At 31.7% G+C, this 24,975-nt stretch overlaps 2 protein-coding genes across 6 annotated transcripts in view; both read right to left on the reverse strand.

The window, feature by feature from the left end:
* Nucleotides 1–217: 217 nt before the first annotated feature.
* LOC139488668 (uncharacterized) lies at nt 218–3,732 on the reverse strand. The gene is made up of 3 exons (XM_071274473.1): nt 3,706–3,732; nt 2,026–2,101; nt 218–1,027 (listed from the first exon to the last, which is right to left on the reverse strand). The coding sequence occupies exon 3, from the start codon at nt 1,009–1,011 to the stop codon at nt 301–303; it is 711 nt and encodes a 236-aa protein (XP_071130574.1). The 5' UTR covers nt 1,012–1,027; nt 2,026–2,101; nt 3,706–3,732; the 3' UTR covers nt 218–300.
* An 18,025-nt stretch (nt 3,733–21,757) lies between these two features.
* Nucleotides 21,758–24,975, reverse strand: part of LOC139488669 (uncharacterized) — a 68,193-nt gene continuing 64,975 nt past the window's right edge. For all 5 annotated transcript variants that reach the window (XM_071274476.1, XM_071274478.1, XM_071274475.1 and 2 more), the window contains 2 exons: nt 24,397–24,463; nt 21,758–23,318 (listed from right to left, as the gene is read on the reverse strand). In XM_071274476.1, coding sequence (XP_071130577.1) covers nt 22,250–23,318; nt 24,397–24,463 — 1,136 coding nt within the window. In that variant the 3' untranslated portion in view covers nt 21,758–22,249. The remainder of the gene's footprint in view (nt 23,319–24,396; nt 24,464–24,975) is intronic.

Here is a 24,975-nt window from a genome sequence, read left to right on the forward strand (position 1 = left end):
ACATTCAGTTAAAGTTTGAAGGTATTTGGCCCTGTAGTTTCAGAGTAGAAGATTCTTGAAATATTTTTTGACGACGTTGACGGACGACGACGAACGTCAAGTGATGGCATAAGCTCACATGGGGCACTTCACACCCCTGTAAGCTAAGAAAAGTATTTCAATTGTAAAGATATGGTCACCGCTTTTTTTCTTCTTTTTTTATATGGATAGTACTGACAAAAGTGAAACAACAGAATGAATATAAATTAATTTACAACTAAATAAATTATTCGAAATATGTACAAATGTATGCCAATCAAGTTAATATTTTATTACATTATCATAATCAGCTGCTATTACAGTTTGAACTACAGTGAAATGGTCGTAATTATTATCTGTTGTTTCTGACTGGTTATTATTTCCGGATATGTCATACACACCATCAACAGCATGACTATATATACTGTCATGATTCGAAAATCTCCGGACTTTGTTCAGTGTATTATATTCTCCTTCAACAAAGCAATAATCAGTCAAATGATTTTTCTTTTCAAGTTTTGTTTGATCACTGTTTTGTTTATTTCTAGGCAAGACGCGTTTACCTTTGCTGAAGCCGGTTTCCGTTGAATCTAAGGTATCATATGCGCTGTTGCTGCCACCGGCTGACAAATCAAGCTCTGTTTGTGATATGTCCGTTATGTGGTTCCCGTCTTCTTTGTCAGTTTTATCATTATCTAACTTAAAGTAGTTGTGTACCATGGAAGGCAACATGTTTTTAAGGATTGATCTTTTATTAAGTTTATCATGCGCATGCCCAGAGTCTGTTTCGGATTTATTGTCCATGTATTTTGCGGTCATGTTGCATGTTTGCGGTTCGATATATCCATTTGAAATTCGCGTTGTATTATTCGAATTCGAATTTCCGTATGTATGGCCATTTTTATAGACATGCAATTCGATTGATGAACTGTCTGCGGTGGTTATATTCTGATTTCTGTCATACTCGTGATCAATCATTGACGATTCCTTCATACGAGCCTTTTGTTTTCTAAAATGAAAAAGTAAAATTAAGATTTAAGAATGCCTAATTGAGATTTTAAGTTTTCAACGCTATCAACATGATCAACAATATACAGTTGATAACTTTTAATTTCATCATAAGTTCACAGGCAAAGAAACAAAAAAAAAATTAATTCTTCAAATAAGAATACATATATGTATTTAGGTAAACTCAAAGAATTGCAATGCATGGAATATAAAAACAACATAAGATGAGGATATACTTATTTCAAACGAATAAGCGAATATTTGCTGATATAATAGCTGGCAAAATAAATTAACAATATCTTTTGCACTTTTAGTTTTCATATGTGTTTTCATGTTTTTGTTATACGATGGCTGTCTCGGTGACAGGTATCATTCATGTCCTTTTATTACACAACCTAGCATGAACAGAAACATTAGTGTTGCCATTACTTCGATTCCGTCTTCGGTTTGTCGTCTGTAATGTGTTTGTAAATTATTTTTTTTATTCATGGTCACCGTGTGTTTTACTGTCTATTCACATATACTATTGGAGAGATGCAAGACATATCGATCCCAACACTGCAACAGGTTTGTTATGATACTTCAATTTGAGACAGTGATATTCTACTTTTTAAAGCGCTATGCTTGTCGAGCTTTTTAAATAATTGATTTGAGTTGATAAATATCGTAATACATGTAATACATGAGTTATAGTGGTGGTGTCTGTTTCTCGCATGAATTTTATTCATCGTTGTCAAATATTTGCAGAACAAGTTACGTCATCAGACATAGTCGCCTTTTTTCAAAACATCACAATTGGAAATCTCAGAAGAAATCAAGAATATTTTGACGTCATAATTAAATTTTGACCAATCAATTGCCGATTAAAGATATTTATTTCACGTCGATCAAGAAATGTCAAAATCGCTCAAAATTTTAGAACAATAACAAACCAACTAAGAACACAATGAGAATCATTAATCATTCTAATTAATAGAGTAAAATGTGAAACTAATGTACCTTCTTTTCCAGAACAAACAACTGATAACTGCAACTATGATTATGAGCAATGCAATGGTTATTCCAACACCAATACCTACAACGGAATACATACATATAAACTATGAATTATCATAACAGAATGAAGTCAGTTAGTTTCCTAATCTTCATACTGAGTGTAAAACATACATACGATGGAATTGTCACTATTTTACATGGACTTTTTTTTTTTACATAATACATGTTTGCAATAGAAAAAAATGATCATATAAGTACATTGTATAGTTATACATAGACATTTAAAAAAAACTTTGAACTGATTTTGTATTTCATGTTCGATTCAATTATATCAACGCGGTACAACATGTATCACTCTTAAAAATGCAAAATGTATGTCCTAGTCATGTCTTTAAATACACATTTCAAGACATTTGAAATATTTCGCTACAAATGAATGTTTACAAAATATATTCAATATGCCTATAAATCATATATAAACTATGGCAATAATTATTAATTATACGGTTCCGTACAAGGAATTGCAGTTGAAAATAAGTTAATTATTTTGGATAAAAACATGTGCAAAATGTATTATTCACACCGGGTATCTTGGCCCAGAAGTAAGGGATCCAGAATAGCAATTACAAATGACAACAAACAGTAAGACGATGCTATCTCGAGTCAATTGCTACAGAGAATTATGGTTTTTGTGAATTGAATTCAGATTTAATTCCTCCACCATTTGCAGTGTTGTAAAAATGTTTCTCGGAATTCTGATTCCTTCAACAATTCTTGATCGGGATTCCTGGTATGTAATCATAAATGGAAAATCAACGAAATTATTAAAACGACTCCACTGATATTTGTGCTCACATACAAATTGTAATAAGAACAAAAAAAGTGCGTGATTGTGAATACTGTGAAAGTACTTTTATTCGTGGGGTACCAATTTTCGTGGTTTTCGTGGATGACTACATCCACGAATTTAAGTGTCCAACGAAATGGAACAACCATTGTCCAAATCAAGACATGGAAAGATCCCCCATCGGTAGGTTTGACTACTGATATGATCTAGAGAATATATTGAATAACGCCAAATCTGAGAATATTTTAATAGCAGTCACAGAACTACAACAGCATGCAGGTTTAAACCCATTTAATTTTTAATAACCTAAACAGTACAACTTTTGATCTTTTAATTCTCATAAAAATTATTTTTGATCGATGAAAGTCAGATTTCCGGTATTGATATGCTAGTATGATAAAGTGTTCTTTTTACATCCTCATAGTTCTCGTAGATATGGGAAATAATAATTTCATGCTGGGCTCGATTTTGATAAAAATTATTTGACAATTCAAGATACGTTTATAGCATTTGTTTATGTTCCTGTTTTCTTTAGGTTACATGTTTATGGCCTAATTAACACCTTTGATTGTCTTTAATCTGTTGATCACTAAGTCTTTATCATGGGTTTTCTAATTAGTGTTATCAAGACAATTGACACGGGTCAATATTTACCTTCAATCCAGACTATTTGTAACCTTCGTTTCTAAAAGGCTTCTAATATTTATTTTTTGTTTGTTTTTGAAAACTGAAATCCACGAATTTAAAAACCCACGAACATGTAAATATTGCTCAAACCACGAAAATTGAAACCCACGAATTAAAGTACTTTCACAGTATATAAAAAGAGGATTTACCTATATCAGAATAACTGGTACTTGGTTTTGGACCTAGAATGAAATTTTTTGTTATTGGCAACTTATTTTAAAATAGATATGCAGTTCTATATTATATTGTCATTAAATGATTATGTTATTTCTTGAGAGTTCAGGTAATCAAAGCAGTCTTAAAGTTTATTCATATTTTTTATACTAGTCTTTAATAAAATATAAAGTTTTGTAATATTACATTACACATTGTAGTCCTGTTTGTACTAAGAGATGGAAGAAAAAATAAATGCATTGATTTGAGTGAAAAAAAATTTTTTTTATATTGATGAAATTCAATAAAATAAAGCAAATCGTCAACCAGTATTTTATAAAGTTCATCAAGAAAATTAACAATTTTAACTGAAGTTTATGGCACAATTTTATGAAATTTTGGATCCTCAATGCTCAACAACTTTGTTTTTGTTTGACTTTTTAACTACTTTGATGTGAGCGTTACTGATGGATGTTATGTAGATGAAACGCCCGTCTGGCGTACTAAATTATAATCCTGGTACCTTTGATAACTATCAACTGAAGTATTACTCATTGATAAATATGATACAATTGAATTTACAAGTACCTTTATCAGATGTTATCTGTTTCTGACTTGTTTGTGTATGATATGTTGTCGAAACATTTTGATATAAAAGAAAAATAATGCGTAATATCATTGTGACAGAAGGTATTGTATTGCCCTGAATGGATTATGTAGTGACTTCAATATGGAAGTTAACATATAAATATGGGGGAAAAATTAATGATAAAGCTGACATATTTTCTGATGAATATTTAGCCCTCATACGCTTATGAAAATGGATAATTTCAGTTGTTGGTATCCACATTTGCTTTCATTTTTATAATAAAAATCAATAATTGAAAGTGAATATTTTCTGTGAAAACAATAGATTTGCATTAGCTTACAACCAATTTCAAATTGATAATATATTTTAGAGGGATGCATATTAGTTGATATATTAGACACTGAACTATTGCAAAACGCGTTACAATTTGGCGTAGCTGGGCGTATTAGTCTAAATGGAGAAGAGAAGTTTGATGCTAAAACGAAATTAAACAAGGTAGGTGGAGACACATTTTATTGATAACATTAGTAAGCCAAATTAGCTGATAAAAACAACGTCAGCCAACCAGAAAACGCGTAAATTTAAACAGTTTACCGAAATATTTTATGAACGGAAATTGTGTTTAGAATTGAATTGAAACCAACACATTATTATTTTAATTTTAGTTTCTTGTGTACAATTTGGAAATTAGTATGGCGTTCATTATCACTGAACTAGTATATATTTGTTTAGGGGCCAGTTGAAGGACGCCTCCAGGTGCGGGAATTTCTCGCTACATTGAAGACCTGTTGGTGACCTTCTGCTGTTGTTTTTTCTATGGTCGGGTTGTTGTCTCTTTGGCACATTCCCTATTTCCATTCTCAATTTTACATGAAGACAAAGTTGATATAATTGTCTTAGGAGACAACCAAAAAAGACTCTTTAGTAGGTAAATGTATATGTTCTCCGTAAAATAAAAATTGCCGAAGTAAACGTCAGTGTGATATTATTGCATATTATTCAAAAATAAATGTTCCTTGTTCGTGTGTTTTTTGTATGGCTTGTTTAATTTGTTTGTCGCTATAAAATATAAAGAATCGCATACTTTAAAAGGTATACAAACACAAAAAAGCGACAGAAGTTAAAAGAACAACGTGTATACTCACCATTGTGATTTATTTTATATACAGAAGCCCTCCAACTGCCACCACACATTTGTTTTACATGCCCTATGCATGGCAAGTTGCAATCTGTTTCCTTTTTAGACGGATATTGACTGGAATTGAGTTTATCCCCATTACCACAGAAACATTGACTGCTGTACTGTAATTAAACGTAAGTAAACAATATAAGATGTCCTTAGATAGTCATACCTATGATACTCTTATGACTGTCTTTAGAGAAGACTTTTTATTTCATTCTAAATAATTATTGAAAATATATGTCAGCATAAAACTCTAATTCTAACACTGTTTGGTATAATATATAATTCTAGTAGCTCTTGTTTATATATTATGTATTCGTGAATGCTTTAGTACACTGAGTTACGCTTAACAAAAAACGATAAAAATTATTTTGGAAACTTTTAAAAAGATCTCTTACGACTATGACATGCCAAATGACCATCGAAAGATATGTCTCAGTCATAGTTACTTTTGTAAACCAAATCCCTTGATAAGTGCAATTATCCTACATTTAATGTTAAGTAACTGATTTCACTTTGGTAAATAATTGGTCATACACTAGCTATGTTATGCTAAAACAAAGCAAACAGTCAGTGTATCCATTATATGCTCATTAAAGAAGGCCAATGTGTAAACATTATGCATTTACACCAGCTATCAGATCCGATTATTTACAATCAAATCAATGGTGAATAAATCCACATTGGCCTGAGTCTTCTTTTGCAACATATTATTTTTGAATAATTGTCATCATTTTGATGTTACATACCTAGTTAAGTAGTAATAAACAACGTCGCGAGCAGTAAATGTGCATTATATTGCATGAGTGTGAAAAAACACGAAAGACAACCTAAACGCATTGATATGTTATCCTATTTTTTTCTGATAATTCTCACTCTTTCAATGAAGAATCAAATTTATGCACCAACCTTTTTTCAAAAGTCTTAGTTCTTTAATCCATTTCAGGCTATCATGATGCATATGGCTAACTATTTTAGATGTAGTTAAATAATCAACTGTACGTGTATAATTATACGGTATTGAACTCTAGGTATGCATTAAAGATTAATGAAAACTTATCATAATAAGGTAACATTATTATTTATAAACTGTACCTCTGTTGCAAAATATTGATAGTTTTTGGAACTACAATAGTTAAAGCAGATGCTGGTCGACATTTCATTATTCCATTTGGTGTATGGTCCTACAGGAAACAGTCTTTTTGTACTATCTTTGAAGCATCCAATGTACGTATACATTTTGTGAAATGCTAAAATAGTAATCAGTGAAATAAACATTTGTATTTTGTATTTTGTGTTTGTTTTTATATTGAACAACGAAAAACCTGTACATGCATTTTCGTTAAAATAAATATACCCAAGCCTGTGCTTAAATACTGTAGTTGTCTCTTATGGGTATCGACAATTGACATATAAATATAGTTTTGTTAACGTATCAATTACTTTAAGGTTTACTGAATTAAATGTAAATAAAAAATAAGCGGCATTAATTTAAATAGCAAAACAATGACAAAAGATGAATAAGTAGAATTACTTTAACTCACTTTAATTGTGGTATGTCTTTGCTGCGTTATTTGCACTAAATTTGTAATATGATTAGGCAAACAGACTAGTTATATGGTACATGTATTACGAACTTTATTTTGAAAAATATCCGTTGCAGTTTCCTTATAAACATGTAAACATCAATCTTATTATCATCTTAGATTTAAACTAAGGTCACTTCCGATACGTAAAATAACAAACAAAAATATTATTATTTTTAAATGTACTCGTTTTTGATTTTTTTTCAAACTATATATTAAGAAAATACACAAAATATTGGCAACATTTTTGTTGAGCCTTCGACTTTTGTCGAAAAAGCACGACATAGCTATACTACATTCCGTTGTCGTCGTCGGCGGCGAAAGCGGTCACAAATATTCACTCCTGGATTTGTACCAAACTTGGACAGAAGCTAGTTTGTGGTCATAAGATACTTCATTTTTTTCCGTATTTTACTTGTAAATGGACTTAGTTTTTCTGCCAGGAGACAATACGTTCACTCTGTGGTTAATGTTTTAAAATTATCCTGATTTGTACCAAACTTGGACAGAAGCTTCTTTATGATCAAAAGCAAGTATCCAGAAGGAAATTTTGTTCTGTTTATCCGTATTTTGTTTATTAATGAACATAGTTTTTCTTCCATTTAACATTACATACAATCTACAGTTAAAGGTTTTAAACATTTATTTAATTCATAAACTATCCTGAATTTTTACCAAACATGGAGAGAAGCTACGCACAATCAAAGGAGAGTATTGAAAGGACTATTTTTATTTTTGTTTGTTCCTCATTTTTATTTAGGCTGCTATTAACAGCAAAAGTACGCAAGACACTGGGTTCCGCGAAACCCTTACAATTGTTTTAGTTATAAAATAAAAATATTTTATATTCAGTTTAACATAGCATATTTCAAATATGTAAGTACTATTTAAATCCCAAAGTATATTATTTTCCTTTGATATCCCTTATATCAGCGACGGCATAGTGACACACAGGAGAAAAGCTAAAATACATTTTTTAAATGTAAAATATGTGTATTTATCGCACCACTGGTAAAATATCACGTTGTGATTGGTTTAGCGCCGTCACGTGGTGATCCCCTATGGATCCGCAGGGGGTTTGTAAAATTCATTGCTTATATTTCTTCCAACCGCAGCAGGAAAAGTTCTGCATGTTGTAAATTCGTTATACGGTTCACTACTGACCCCCTACGAATCCATAGAGGGTGAGTAAAATTCATAGGGACCTTGGCCTACAGCCTCACTCTATTGATTTTACTAAACCTCTATGGATCCGTAGTAGGGGGTCAGTAGGAACCATATAACTTATAGTATGTTCCCAAAAGTGTCTACTTAATATGCTATGATATGATTAATAAGAAAGCTCTTTAACTTTGTACATGATTTGGCTTTTTAACGTTTTACTCGAGCGTCACTAGTGAGTCTTTTGTAGACGACACGCCTCTGACATACAACAGTATCAGCCTGGTATCTTTGATATGTCTCTGCCACATGTACGAAATATAAAACATGTTAACAGAGTCAAAGGCTCCCACTGATCATAATATGTGTTCGACTATGTGTCAGCTTCCTTTATGAAACAGTCAAATAACATAATGCAACACAATTTTTTTTTATGCTAAATGATAATTCAACCAATGAAGACGTTGTTATCAAAATTCATAAGGTATGGAAACGTTGATATTAATACATGTTATAGTGATATTAAAATCTTGTAGTGTGAGTTTTTTGGAATTCTTTTATAAGGGAGATTCCATGAATGAGGAATTCGTTTATAAGGGATATTCAATGAATGAGGAATTCTTTTATAAGGGAAATTCAATGAATGAGGAATTCTTTTATAAGAGATATTCAATGAATGAGGAATTCTTTTATAAGGTATATTCAATGAATGAGGTTTATAGTTGTTTACTCTATTTATCACCCTGTCATAAAATTGTACAACACAAACATGTATAATATAAAAAAAAAGGAAAATGATTGCCAATGAGACAATTATCCACCGAAGTTCAAATTAAGTGAATGTAAGCAATTAAAGGCAATAATGAGAATAACCCATACCATATAGTCAATTGAGAAAACTGACGGCCTAATTTATAACAAAACGATTTTACGTAAATAAAATATAGAGGACGTGAACCAACAACAACCAATGAACTGCAGTCTCTCGACCTAAAACAGGTACATACATAATGGGTTCATAAACAGTTTTCATACAAGTTCATGAAGTAGGAGACGTAGCTCGCTATAATACCCAACATTTTCATCGGAAAACGCAAGTACCAAGTCAGAAATATATTGATTGCATTGATAACGTTTTATTGTTTCCATTTTAATGAAAATCCCTTTTTACACTTACCTCAGAAATTTCTGTATTGTAAGCTCACATGACGAGGAGTTTAAGTAAACTTTTCTTGTCGTTCGTCGTAGTTTTAATTTTAAAAAAATCTTCTCCACTCATACGTTCAATTTGATGTGTTTGAGCTTTTGATTTTGTTGACTCTTTGACGTATTCCCCAGTTTCATTCTTTGTTTTGTTCTTTTATTATGATCATAAGAACTCAACGTAAATCGTAGTAACTGACATCTATTATATTTGTCAACCGAACTAAACACAACTAACTATGAAACAATATGTATGATGTGTTTACATTGTCATAAAGGCACACACAAATGATTTGTCCATAGATTTGACCATGTACGTTATGACGGATTTTTTTCTTACAAAAACTTGTTAGCACCGTCATTGAGTTTTGTTACAGCTGCTAATACCAAATGCGACAGATCAGACCAACAGTGCCTCTTAAACAAATATTTATCGATTGGAAACAAATGAATTACATCGCTTTGTACTTGCTACTAACTGGTGTGCAATGTCGCACAAATAGTTTATATTTATATGTATGTGGCCGTTGACCTATCAGCTAGAAAAATATAGAGGAATAACAAAACTTACAAACTCATGTATTTATGTTATTTATATGTAAATACATGTGCATTTTTTGAAATATGATTAATTGATATATTAGTAATAAACATAATGATTTCAGTACAGTTTATGATTTTTAATCATATCACATTACGATATACAGATGTTGATGCATACACATGCGTAGCTGATTCACGAGGGTTGGTATGTGATTAATAGTGCACTAAATTCGGATCCATCGATGGTGGCATTGCCTCTTCTGTTGATTTGTTTGTATTTTCACTCCATGACAAATGATTGGTAGGAATATCTCTCGATTGATGGATATATTCAACTGAATTTCGATTGTTCGATAACGAATTATAAGTGTTGCAATTGCAGTTGCTTTCTTCCTGTTGAATAGAAGAGGACATGTTTGGTAGTTGACATTGAGTTGTGTTACATGTACTTGTGGGTCTGCTTTTATTTATCCCAGGGATAAAAATATCCGTCATTTCATTGTAAATTATATCAGTATAACTAGGTAAATCATTCCTATCTGTTATATTTTGATATTGTAGAATCTCACAAGGAGGCAAATCTTTGCCTCGCTTTCGTTTGAGGCAAACAACTAGGATGACAACAAAAGCAACAAACAATAATAGGACCAACACAGGCAAGAAAATTATTGTATATACTGAGGAATCAGCTACAAAAAAAATATATTTACATAAAACAGAAACAAAAACTGCATGCCATAAATATTCATATATATGGCTAAATACAATTCATAATTATATGTTTTTGTATTCTAAAGCTGAATAACCGAAAACAAAATGTCGTGTGTTTCAAATCAAAGACATTCATATTAGTATTTCCTGCTAAGTTCGTGTCATGAAGGAGAATAAAAGGAGAATGTCTTCTAGGTCTGTGTTGACATGAATTATCATTGTTATTGTCATAATTATAAATAAGCTATATACAACACGTTGCATTGTTTAATTACTAAGGCGTTTCTACCTCCGAAATAGATTCCCTTTGCAGTATTTGGCGAAACTGTTGGAAATGTTTGGTCCACTATGCTCGTTAACTTCCTACTTCATTTGTCCTTTTTAAAACTTTTTTGATTTTAGTGTTACTAATGAGTCTTTTGTAAAGGAAAAATGCGTCTTGCAAATGTAAAACTTCAGTCCTGATATCCATGATGAGTTTATTTACTGCGTTAAAAATTCTTGCATTGGACAAAGAAACCGTTACATTTGAGTTTTTAAGTATAAAACGTTTGTTTTTGATTACGTCATTTTTGTTGGTTCATTAAATTTAGTAAGAAAAAGTCTGAAAATTACGTTATTGGAGACAATTAAAACATATTAATACATATATATATGTTGATCTGGTAATAAATCGAAAGTAAACAAAATCAATTACAATCGTGACCGGTGATATACATGTTACATTACTTCTCGCATTACGTTAATATGTTTATAGGTTATACGTTTATAACGCTTATTTGTAACTAATAAGGGCAACAGTAGTATACCGCTGTTCGAAAGTCAGCAATTGATTGAAAGAAAAAAAAAACGGGTTACAAACTTAAACCAAGGAAAACCTATAAGAGGTAAACAACGAAAAAAGTGCAATAAAAAAACCGACAATGTAACACATCCAGAAACGTACTATAACAACTGCATATTCCTGACCTGGTACAAATACACGGTTTACCTTTAACAGATTATCTTGTTTCGGAGTTGTTAGGGTATGGTTTGACGTCGATGACTGATGAGCTTGAAGTAAAAAGTATATTATGGTGAGTAAATAAATGAAAATATAATGCAGTATTTACTTTCCTTAAATATATTAACGTAATGATTTAAGAGTCAAAATGAGAACCATTTAACGGCACAAGAAACAAACAATACAAAGCAATAAATTAAAATAACGTATGTGATATGAATTATTGGGATATGTATTGTATTCACAATCAGCCTTTCATTTTTCTTAAATATTTGTAACATATTTTTAAGAACCCAAACTGATTGTTGTGGTTTCCCTTCGATTGATAAAATATTTGCAACGCGGGGGATATTGTAACATGTTTATTGTTTTTGTGTCTGTCTGTTTACGGCATTGGTTGTTTTAAGGAACCAAAAGGACGCAAACAGTACCACACATACACAAATGACGATGGACAAGACGTGGTGTTATCACAATTTTGCATTATTTGAACAATACAGACTTTGACGTGTTAAACAAGCTCTAATATCTTTAAATGGACATTTTGTGAAGCAACACATGTACTCAACATATCTGTATATTTTATAAAGAGAGGCTCTCCATGTTTTACCGCATTTCATTGTAACATGACCTTTGAATAATATGTTGCAATCTTTTTCTCTTTTTCTTTTATACTGTTTGGAACCTAGTTGTCTCCAATGACCATAAAAAACATTCGTTTCCGTACTTTAATTAAACGTAAATAAAACAAAATGAACTGACTTACAATAAATGAAGATTAAGGTAAAGTAACAGTAAATGAACGCCGTCTAGCGGATTCCGCGAAATATTGCGACGTTTTGTACGAATTACGTCCCTTTGACCAGATTTTGCAAAGTAAAAATTGCACCCGGCGACTTTTCGATGTGACAATGTCAACGGTTTTGACGGAAAGTATGTAACTTCTATGAGAATGAACTTGTTTTTCTAAAATTAAAAATTGAAAATGATATGAAAACAGTCCTGAAGAGGATCTTCAAAATGAAAATCAGGACGTAGGGTGGTAGAGTTTGTATATCTGCCGACCAGTTAAACATGTTAAAACAAGTGTGAAAACTGTTGCTCACTACTATTTCTACATAATTGTGATGAGAAAAAACAGTGTGGTCTCGGAAGTATTCTATATGTTGTATGTCAAAACTGTCCTTTCAAAAACCCTATATTCACTGGGAAAAGACATCGTCTAGCAGCAAATAAGCAGAAGGGGTGCAAGTTTGGGACATTAATACAAAAGATTCAAAAACTTAGTATTGTACGGTAAGACTATTTCTCCCATATTTTGAAAATTATCACACCAGTCGGAACAAGGAAAAATATTTTCAAATTAGAGAAAAGGAAATGAACCACATAAACTAATACTGGTCATAAATTCGCCGCTGCTGCCAGTCAGTCATAGATGGCACTAAACTATAATACACTTAAATTAATTAACCTTGTTCACGGCTGGAACAATAGTTTAATATTCATACACAGTTTTTAGACTATAACAAATTAAAAATAAACAAAAATGATCTTTCACGATCATTAATCCATCGCTACATTTTGTATTCTAACGTTGCTGTTTTTTTTTTTGTAATGGTGTTTTCTTTCACGTCCGCAATTTCGATGTTAAAAGTAGAACACAAATCTTTAAATAGATACATGTATAAATAGTATATGGTTTGAAGATTTATACATGGCTTAGTTTCCTAATAGTATTGATTCGTATGGTTGTCTTCTCAAAGGAATTGTTATATATATATATGGGTAAAAAATCTACCGAATCAAAAAAAATGTACCCTAGCTGAAAGTAGCATCTCAAATATAAGATAGAACTGTTGTCAATTCTATTTCACTCATAAAACTTGAAGGTTGAGAACGAGATTATATCGATCACCTCTATATCATAGTACTACTATATATACCGACTGACAAATATGCACAGTGTCACAGACTTTCAGCCCCCCTAAAGTTCAATGTAAATCCCGTAAGTAGTCAGTACTTCAATGAGGGTTTCATGATCCCGAAATCTCGGACTTTAAAACATGAAACCCCGAGGTTCCGAATTTATAGAAATTTCAATCCCGCCATCCCGAAAAGAATAGCCGGATCCAGAAAGGATCAATCCCGAAATCCCGCGTGCTTAAAAAAACCCGATCCCGGAGTCCCGTTTAAGGTTTCGTTTAAGGTCCCCCCTCATTTGTGTAGATTGACTAAATAACAAAACACAATATAACCAGTCATGTCTCAGTCTGTGTGCGATTGTTTTTTACTTGTTTTTTTTCGGTTGGGGGGGGGGGGGGGGGGTATTTTTGTAGGCATATTAAACATAAATATGTACATCTGTTTTTAGGTCATATCTCAACCTCCGTATATTTGTTTTTACACGATGTATTTTCTGGAAAATACACTGTACTACAAAGACCGTGCAATGTCTTGAGAGAAAGCAAAATTCAGAGAGAGAAGCACATTAATTTATTGTCACATATAATGAGATCTCAAAGCGAGTTGCAGAATAACGGATACTGGTGAATGTCAAAAATTGAACAAAAAAGTTTGCAAAATTATAAAGAATAACAACGGAAAATAAAATAATTATAAAAAGATAAAGAACATTTAGGTACACACTTCATATTGACCCTAGCTTAAAAATCGTTGGATTATCTCGGTGTTACTGGTCAGTAATGAATAAAAAATCACTGGTCAATTTAAAGGTTGTTGTAAGTGATGCAATATATTCTTATTTTCCTGTTCCCCTTACATTCCTTATGTAACTTCCAGTTTTATTATAGTTTACATCCACCAAAGCCTTAGTTTGATTTAGTTTCCTGTCATTACTACCCCCTTTATTTGTTGCATGTTGCGTATCATGTACTGATTCTATATATACTTTGAGCATACATATGTACACTTATGGAACAATAACCATTTAGTAAACTTTTTAAAACGTTTTTGTAGACTTGTATACAATAAATGTGATACAGAACAAAAAATATAATAACAAAGATGACAGTTTGTCTGCGTGTTTTACTTGTTAACTTGAAGATGTATTAATAACCACACGACACTCTTTCAAAAATTTGTAGAATCCTTGATATAATGTTTGTTTATATATGCGATATTAAGCAGCAGTATATGGACAGAACACGTTGTGTACTGATAAAGTACCAAAACACAAGCTATTACATGTTCGTCATAAAAAGTGTAAACAGATGATTTACAAGATAGTCTAAGAGATTTATGAATTCGTTACCCAAAAATGACAAAGTTCATCTGTCTTTCATTAGAGCAAATATAAAAAAAGATCAAAACCTTGACCACATGCAAACAGACAGCAAAGTACGTTCCATGATTCAAACTGTAGATGTTTTGCGGAATAACTATAAACTATAAAGGGGCGGACTAACGGAAGGACGGGCGGTCAGAAATAATGACGGACGGACAGACGTACAGGGGTAGTTGAAGGGGGCATAAAAAAATATAGCTTCAATTACATCTTTTGTTGCGTCAACTTGTTGACAGTAACCCTGATGATTTCTATTTTTAAGTTTTTACCATTTTTGCGTTCATGTACTTACAACGTATTTTTGTCTGAATTAGTAATTGTTTTAGATATGTATATTAATAATGAACATACATGTACCACATTTTTTACAACGTATAATTTTTTTTAACATGTTCCATAAAAGAGGGGTTTACGGAATACAGAATAATGGGCAAAAATTGCAGAATAAAATGCAAAAAAGAAAAAAAAAGAAAAAGTGTATAATGGGGTGCTAAAATATAAAGAATAAAGAATATTGGTTATACTAAATAGAAATTTATGATAATTATCCAGACTCTTATGATAAAAAGAATCTATCAATACGAAACACATAATCACCGTGCATAATCAACACGAAGAACGTTGGAAATTATAAGCATGATAACTTGACGTTATGTAATAAAAATTACGACGTCACGAATTTTGATGGTTTTTTTTTGCCAAAATGTTGTGTTTGCGTCGCTTCTACAGGGAAAACGAGGTCGGTGACCATATTTTTTTTAATATCATCTAATTCGTAAGACAAAGAAAAAAAAAGTATTGATTTAAAAAAAAAATCTATGGAGCGGTTCTCGTGATTAATACCAGAAACCGAAAATTGTAGAAGGAAAATATGGATTTACCCTATATATTCAATGTAATTTAGTACCCTCTGGGACCGTTTTAAAAATGGATTTTTCTTGAAAACGAAGTCGGTGACATATACTTTTTTTACATTTTCTGATGTATATTTTCAATATCTAATAGAGTTCTAAATTTAAAAAAAAATCTATGGACAAGTTTATTTACTGATCCTGGACCTTAAAGTTATTGTATTTATGTTACCATTTTACTGAGTAAACTTTTTTTTTGTAACAGTGTTGGTCATACGCTGGCTATATTGACCTTTAGTGAAGTTAATATTAACATGTCAACATTTAGAAATTTTATCAGCTGTCAAATGGTTTTAACCTGAATCGAAAAAATGTGAAAAAAAACAATATATATGTGTAAGTCTTTTTATAGTCATATTGGTCCGACTTGCATGTTTACAGTCACAAACACAATTTAATGATTTTTTTTTTCGTTTATACAATGTACATTATGCATAAATCAAAAGTAAAGTTAATATACGTATTTATAGATATAAGTAAAGGCAACAGTAGTATACCGCTGTTCAAAAATCGTAAATCTATGGACAAAAAACAAAATCGGGAAAACAAACTAAAACTGAGAGAAACGCATTAAATATAAGAGGAGAACAACGACACAACATTCAAATATAAAACACATAGCAACGGACTAAGCATTAGACAAAATCCGATGAGAATAACCAATAAAACATCAAAACCAAATACATGAATTTGGGATAGAAAAGTACCGTGACACGTCTTATAGTAATGTGAATTCATACTCAAATATAGGAGAAAACAAACGACAAAACGGAAACACAACGTAAAAATGTAACAATGGCCATTTTCCTGACTTGGTACAAGACATTTGTAAAGAAAAAAATGGTGGGTTGAACCTGGTTTTGTGGCATGCCAAGCCTCGCATTTTCATGGCATTGTTAAATATAACATTAAAATGACAACATAATAATACAGGACTTCAATACAAATAAATAGGAGAACGTATTAGGCAAGAAAAAGATAACAAAAGGCATCAGGTTTAAAATTCAATACGTCAAAACCGCGCCTTGTCCACACAAGACTTACCAGTGACGCCCAGAAATAAAAGTTCGAAAGTCAAAAAATGGTACAAAGTTGTACAGCTCTGAGGATCAAAAGTTGAAAAAAAAGGTTGTGCCAAATACGGCTAGGGTTTTCTGCTTGTGATAATAACATCCTTATTATTTAGAACAATTTATGCTATTGCAATCAGTAAATTTTATCAAATGAATGTTAAAGATTTACATGATAAAACTGACGTCTTAACTAATCTGTTACAGAAAACAAAACCCGAATAAATAATACATTGAAGACCAACACAGAAAATAGACACACTCGACTTGGTCCAGGCCTGAACGCAAAAAGTCATAAAATGACGTCACATACGAAGTAGTAAAAAGGCACAAAAATTACGTCACGCAGACATATGAATTTCTAAAACAGCACGAATTTGACGTCACATTTGAAAAACTATATCTCAAAAATAAGATAGAAATAGGATTGATTTAAGATTATCATAGAACTAAATACTGATATTATATTTAAACACAATGCACATTGCAATACTAATTAAAAGCAATAAAATCAAAACGTTGGTGATTAATTTTCTTCACCATAACACATGAATATAATAGAAAAGACGTCAAACAATTTGACAAACTCCGATGAAAATTACAAATATAACAAATATAACATCAAACTAAATACATGAATTTGGGATAGATAAGTACCGTAACACGTCTTATAGTAATGCGAATTCACACTCATCAAAACAGTCACAATCGGGAATAAATCACGTTCGGTAATTAAAAGATTAGACGACGTAATGACAAACCACAATCTACCATGTTGTAAAAATGTCCTTAGCTAGTTTGGTCAAAGACACATCGTATGGGTCAACTAATTCGTGATGGTGTCAATTTTAATCTGTCCTCCTCATAACTTTGTTGAAGCAGTTTCTGTGTAAGGAGCACACTTCTGTATATGAAGTCCGTATAGTGTGAAGATATGGTATGAATGTTAATGAGACAACTCACCGTCCAAGTGACGATTAGTAAAATTCAACCACTATAGGTCTTTAACGCGGAGCATTGGCTCACACTGAATAACACGCTATAAAGGACCCCAAAAAATGACTAGTGTAAAACCATTCAAACGGGAAATCCAACTGTCTAATCTATATTTATAAAGCATGTTTATGAAAAATATCTCCTACAACCTCTGTTGCAAAATATTCCAAGTTTGTAGATTTGCAGTGGTGAGAGCAGATTTTGGTGGACATTTCATAATTTCTTGTTATAAAAGATCCGACAGGCACTAACCTTTTAGAGTTATCTTCAACGTAACCAATGTATATATAATCTGAAATTTTATTTAGCAGAAGTATATTATTCAATGAAATATATGATTTGATATTGATTATATGGAAATCACACATTGTCAAGTGGTATCTAAAATACACTAAGTAATATTCAAATTAAAATTTAAATGTTAAACATTTCAAAGTCAAATTAAAATGTCAATTGTTCTTGAACAATTGAGAGGTCTTTCCTTTTTGAAATGTAAAGTACATGTTCGTATAGGCGTAGAATGCATTGAAAAGCTCTCAAACACACACAAAACCGTTAAAAATGACAAAAACAACAAATTCGATAATTTGGACATGACCTTGACTTTTGACCTTGTAACCTTTGTGAAGGTCATTGGTCCACAATGTCATTGTAAAAGACCCCATGGGTCTAGGACTTTTCGTTCAAGAGTTAAAGCTAATTTTACCTTTTCAGAAACCGTTAACGGGGGTTATGCCCCTTAAGAATATGTCAAATCCTTTCGGTCAAAATGTAAAAAAAGTTGTGCCTCAGTCACCTAAACATTTTTCACTGTTTACTATTTCTGTAAGATCAACCATTTTGAGATATCGACTAAAAAGTTGAAAGGTCAAAGGTCAAGGTCAACCTTAAAAACATTTAAAACACACTAAAAATCCTTAAAATAAGGTCAAAAACACATAATTCGCTATCTGGGACATGACCTTGACCTTTGACCTTGTGACCTTTGTCAAAGTCATTAGACCCCAATGTCATTGCTGAAGACCCCATGGGACTAGGACCTTTGGTTATATAGTAAAAGCTTATTTTGTCTTTTCAGAAACCTAAATCAGGGTTTATACCCCTTACAGAAAGGTCAAATCTCCGGTCAAAATGTAACAAAGTTGCGCATTAATGACCCAAACATTTTCCACTATTCAAAACTTAGTATAATAGTTTCTAAGATTATCCGGTAACAAGGTGTTAGGTCAAAGGTCAAGGTCAACATACACATTTGACCTTGAGGTATTTTTCAAAGTCACATGAATTGTTGATTAATGGTGAAGATCCTAGGTGTCTACGACTTACGGTTTCTGAGTTTTGGTGGCCAACCGACACCGGTTAATTTTAATAGGGGCATAACCCTAGCAATGAGTCGTTGAATCTTTTCGATCCAAATGTAACGAAGAACCGGGGTCTGGTCCTGAACAAATTTCACCCTACCTTTTTTTTCTACCTATTACGGTTACGGTGTTGGAACGGTAACAAGGTTTTGGGGTTTCGGAGGGATTACTTCGCACCGACAAAATTTTTCGACTCACAGGGTGAGTTCCGGATAGGTATTCATGACACCGATACAAAGTGTGAACATGAAAGCGACACGTCTTACGGTTAAGGCTGCTAACTTCGTCAAAGTTTGGCGGAATAATAATAATAATAATAATAATAATAAACAGAAGAAATACAGTAAGGTCTTTCCCTTTTGTAAAAGGAAAGACCTTAATTACTGTTCTGATTTCCATATTTGTTTTGTTATATGAATAGATAAAGCACTGACATATACAGTAAAATCAATTGAAAACACTTTTCTTACAAAATTGACAAGCAAATCATGCCTCCAAAAAAAATGGAATAGTTAAATACGTTTACTCATTTTGTGTGAAACATGTCAATGTTTTCATTTAAAGGATATATATATGCAGAGAGATGATACAGGGCTACCCACTTTATTTCGCCAATGTCCGTTCCATTTTCCTTCATAAACATGTATACACATGTTAAAACTCTTTCTATTGACAATTGTGGTTTTTAAAAGGCGATTTTCCGATCAAACCACAAAACCACGTGATACTAAAGTATTTTTTAGCAGTTATTCTATCCTTCTTCAATATACTTATATGACTATTTGGTGGCTCATATATTTTATTTTACATTGTATTGGACAACGCATGACGGGGAATAAAGAAGATGTCGAATTTCAAATCTAATATATTCAGTGTAAAAAAAAATCACATACAATAAAAAACAAAATTATAAAAAACATTAACGTGTGATACATTGTGTAAACACTTGTCCATGATTATCCAACAAAAAATTGTTTATTTAAATTTAGAAATAAGACTATTGATTTCCGTCGTCTTAAAAAAAACCGAAGCTGTTGAAATAACCTGCCTATATGTAGTCTGATTGTACATTTCCTATTCTAATGCAGCTATTGTTTTTACAAAAAAAGAACTTTATATTTAGTAAAGCAATATCAAGTATCATGGGATGTATGAGATGCAAACACAATTCTAAAGTCAACACACACTACACAAAAATGCAGTGAAAATAAATCTTTCATAAAGCGAAATCCTCAAGATATGTCATTTGATCTGCCTTTTACTGATACAAATCAAGTCGGGAAGGCACATAAACCACGTACACGTTGGCTTAAAAATGAGTTTTGACGGTTTTGTAAATGCAAAATTATCCTGACAAATATAAATGGTCAATTAAACAATCAAGTATGCTGATGTCGTAGCAATAACTTTTAAAATTCAAGTGAATACAAATGAAAACTACAAATGCATTACATTACTAAATAGTTTTTAGACAATTAAGTGGCAACTAAACGTGTGTTTGATAATAATAATGTAAAAATTATCACATAAATACAAATGTATGGTTTCCATTTAAAGCACTTGCAAGTTACTATTTGAATGTAGATCGGTAGTATGACGACGACAGACAAAGGTCGTTCTTGATTCCATGCGATACCCATTACTTCTGTATTTTTAGCTGTATTCGTCAATGCTGTTTCTATTAGCGAGACGTTAACCGAATTTTTCTTTTATACAGCTAACGATCTTAGGTTTTAAGATAAATTTAAATAAACAAAATGCAGACTAGGTTCATGTTTATTGGCATTGACACTTATACCACATTTTCTTATATTTGTATCTAATTTTCGGTGGTTCAAAACAGAGATTTGCTTGCATGGTTAGATATTGACTTTTAATTGGCATTATAGATATCGTCCTCTATACTGTCATATATACATGCCTAGAATAAATATGGATAACAGGTTGAAAATTCAAATCATTAAAACACGTTGATTTTACCGTTGTTGTTGAAAAAGTATTTCTTTCATTACTAAAAACACGATAAAACATTTTGCTGTATAGAAATTCCACAGAAAGCTAATTCGGGCATTGTGTACATGTATGAAATATAAAGTCTTCCCAAAGTACAGTGGCTATGATTGAGCACAGTGATGTATTTTAGTAGTCTTACTCAAATTAATATGTTCTGTTTCTAGTATGGACATTTAGTTATTTAAGTGATTGAATAACATACTCTGTGTGAACCTGCATAACAAATTTAAAATAACGAAAAATGGATTAAACAACACACTGATTAAACATTATCAAGTATAAAACATGTGTCATTAGTTCATTTTTTTTAGAAACACAATAAAACCATGAGTATGGGTTGCCGTACATTTTCAAAATGTCTAAATCTAAAACATTGTTTAATATAGTATTGAAGCTAAATATAAAAATGTTGTCTAACTTTTCACCATTTTATATTTCCAAGAATTTGACAATGTATAATGACGTCACATAAAAAGTTCATAGCAAAGTCTCTTTCTATAGATCATTGAATATAACTCGAAAAATCGACTGCATTCTTATAACCAATGATAAAAAGGTACCAACATTTTCTGCAACAGATAAGCATTTTGACAATGAAGAACTCTTCAGTGATCTCGAGGCCAAAATATTTGAAAATCCAAAATTTATAAAAAGTATTTAGAGCTATAAACCGAAAATTACAAATAAGTATAGCCAAATCCGAGCAAGGAATCAGAGCTATGCCCGAGGTAGATACATTCCTTAATTTTAAAAAACTACAAATATTTTGTAACAGCTAATTTTAATAACACAAAATTTGTATTTTCGTTGACAGTTCAATTCAGGACGATATGAACCAAAATGTGTAGAGACATACACACAATAAATACGCTAAAAAAATCCATGGCCATCATTGACACAATCTAGCTACAAGTGATCATAATCATGCGATGAATCTCCTGTCCTTGGTGATCGATTTTGATTTGTTGTGTCATACACAGCATCAACAGAATGACTGTATGTATGTTCGTTATCATCTTTTGGTCTGCATACTTGATTCAAAATGTCATATTGACCATCCTTATTTAGGATATAATTCCCTTCTTCACTTGTTTCATGATTCTGAATAGCATGCTCTTGAATAGATTTACCAGAGTTCTCGATTTTTAATGATTGAAAATGCATGTCGTCTCTGTGTTTCGTCCGGTCAAATCCAGTCTCGGCTGGGTCAAGGACAGTATACGAATCATCATTAACTTTTGGTTCCGATTTGTTTCTGTCGAATCCTGTTGCATCCGGGTCAAGAATGTCATAAGCACCGATACCAATGTTATTCCTTTTCGAAGCTTTCTTATTAGCTTTATTTTCCATTGATTCAATTTTGTTTTTCATGGTTATTGAATGCGTGCCTCCATTCTGGTTTTTCTTTTCATCGGTTGTCTCTTTATTGTTAGTGGCGTGTTTTTGTAAAGCTTTGTCACAGTTTTCGTGTTTTACTAATTGAATCGGTACTTCATCTCTATCTTTCGTCCTGTCAAATCCAGTCTCAGCAGGGTCAAGGACAGCATACGAATCAGCTTTTATATCTTGTTCTGGTTTGGTTCTGTCAAAGCCTGTTTCTTTCGGGTCTAGAATAGCATAAGCACCAACAATAGGATTGGTTTTGTTAAGAGCTTTGTTATCTGATATATTTTCACTGAACCCAGTGGTGTTTGTCACGAGTGTAGAGGTTTGGTCTTCTGGTACTACCAATACCGTATAATTGTCATTGGATACTCGAGCTCCCTCTGAATTATCTAATACTTCTACTTTACCATTACTTGTGTCATTTGTCTCTATCTGGAGCTCATCATACGCATGGTTATGATTGTAGACTATTAATTCAGTGTAAGAAAACGAATTTCCTTGTCTTTGTTCATTTTGGTTACCAGTTACGCTCATATCTGCAGCATTTCGATATGTATTTGATCTTTCCCTATTTTGTTTTCTGAGTAACCTGAAAAAAAGAAGTATAGATTAGTGTAATTTTAAACATTTGCTTTAATTCTACAACACTTGGAACAATATAACAAAAGCCATACATCTATGTTTTGCTGCGATGCATGGTAATAAACACATGTGAACATGGTTTTGAACAGGATGATCATTTTCTTATAAAATGATCATCCTGTTAAGATTAATTTATATGCTAGTTCATATCACTTTTCAAAGTTATTTATTGCTATATGTAATTGCTGTAATCATGGTAAAAGGAGATTTTACAATAAAGTACCAAATCTGACTGATATTCAATGCTAACAAATGTTGCAAGTTACAATGAAAATAAGTATTAAAGTAATTCAAGTTTCGTGAGTTTGATTTTTTGTGTTGATAATTACATTTTAACTTTATCAATATAATTGTGCTATGGTGTACTTTAAAACACTCTGTACATGGAATGGGAATTGAGGAGGAAGCTGGTTTCCTGTTTTCGAATACAGTGATTTCTTGACACAAAACTTATAGAAAGACTAAACATTGTTGAAATTCGTATCGGAAATAAATGTTCATGTTGTTTCAGTTGTTATCAAATAGTCCGTTTATATGTACTTTGGCGTTTGTTTTTGTTACACTTCGATGTTTCCATTGTGTTTTTGTTTTCCTCAAATAATGGATGTGTTTCCCTGGGTTTTAGTTTGTTATCCAGATTTGTTTTATCTCAATTATTTATGACTTTCGACCTACAGTTGCCTTTTTTTTTAAACTACAATGAAACATTTTTGGTTTAGCTTTCCCGTGATATGCAACCTAATTATACATATGTTATGTAAATTATACTACAAAAAAAGAATCAAAAGCTTTCCATTCAAATGCAAGTAGCCTGTATTAACTGTATAAAATGCGACAGTTGATTTTATAGTCAAAACACAATTATAGATATTTTGGTAGTACAATTTCCAACTCCTGATAGAAAATTGAGTAAACAGCCGTCGAAGATTTGTTTTCTTTGGAGATCTGTTTGAATACATATCTTACTATATAAAATATATTTCAGTTTAAATTTGAAAATTGAAGGAAATCGCATGTATATATACCTTCTTCTTAATATAATGACACAGCAAATAGCAACAACGACTAGACAAGACACACCAATTCCTATACCTATAAAAATGTAAAGGTACAAAATATACACTTAGATCAAAATAAGAAATCTATATTCTTTACTCGCAAATGCACTTGGAATATTCTACATAAAAGAGATAAAAAGATTCTGATCAAAAAGTCTAAACGGTGCATGATGAGTGTCTCCTGCTTTACATGCGTCACCCGTTGTAGAAATCTATACCCAATGAAAGAGGTGTCAACAACAATATGATACTATCAGTCAATTTTAAAACTTTCAATTTCTAAATGCAAATATTGTAGGCCGGGTAGACATTTCCGACCTCAATATTGATCTGGAAACTTTTTAAATCATTTTTTGTTTGAATATTTGTTATACTTCTTTAGTTAAACCTCACAAATTACATTAATATATACATAGATTACAAATCCATTACAGAAAGGTCATCTTTTGTAGATTTTTACTATTTTATCATTTATGCCATTACATCAGTAACGATGTCAATATGCTGTATGTTGTATTTGGTGTAAATGGAGCATGATGCATTTTT

This window comes from Mytilus edulis, chromosome 9 (genome assembly GCF_963676685.1).
Source record: "Mytilus edulis chromosome 9, xbMytEdul2.2, whole genome shotgun sequence".
Lineage (NCBI taxonomy): Eukaryota > Metazoa > Mollusca > Bivalvia > Mytilida > Mytilidae > Mytilus > Mytilus edulis.

What these genes read in the sequence shown, in the direction of transcription:
- LOC139488668 (XM_071274473.1), bottom strand. Translation starts at nt 1,011, where the DNA reads ATGAAGGAATCGTCAATGATTGATCACGAGTATGACAGAAATCAGAAT.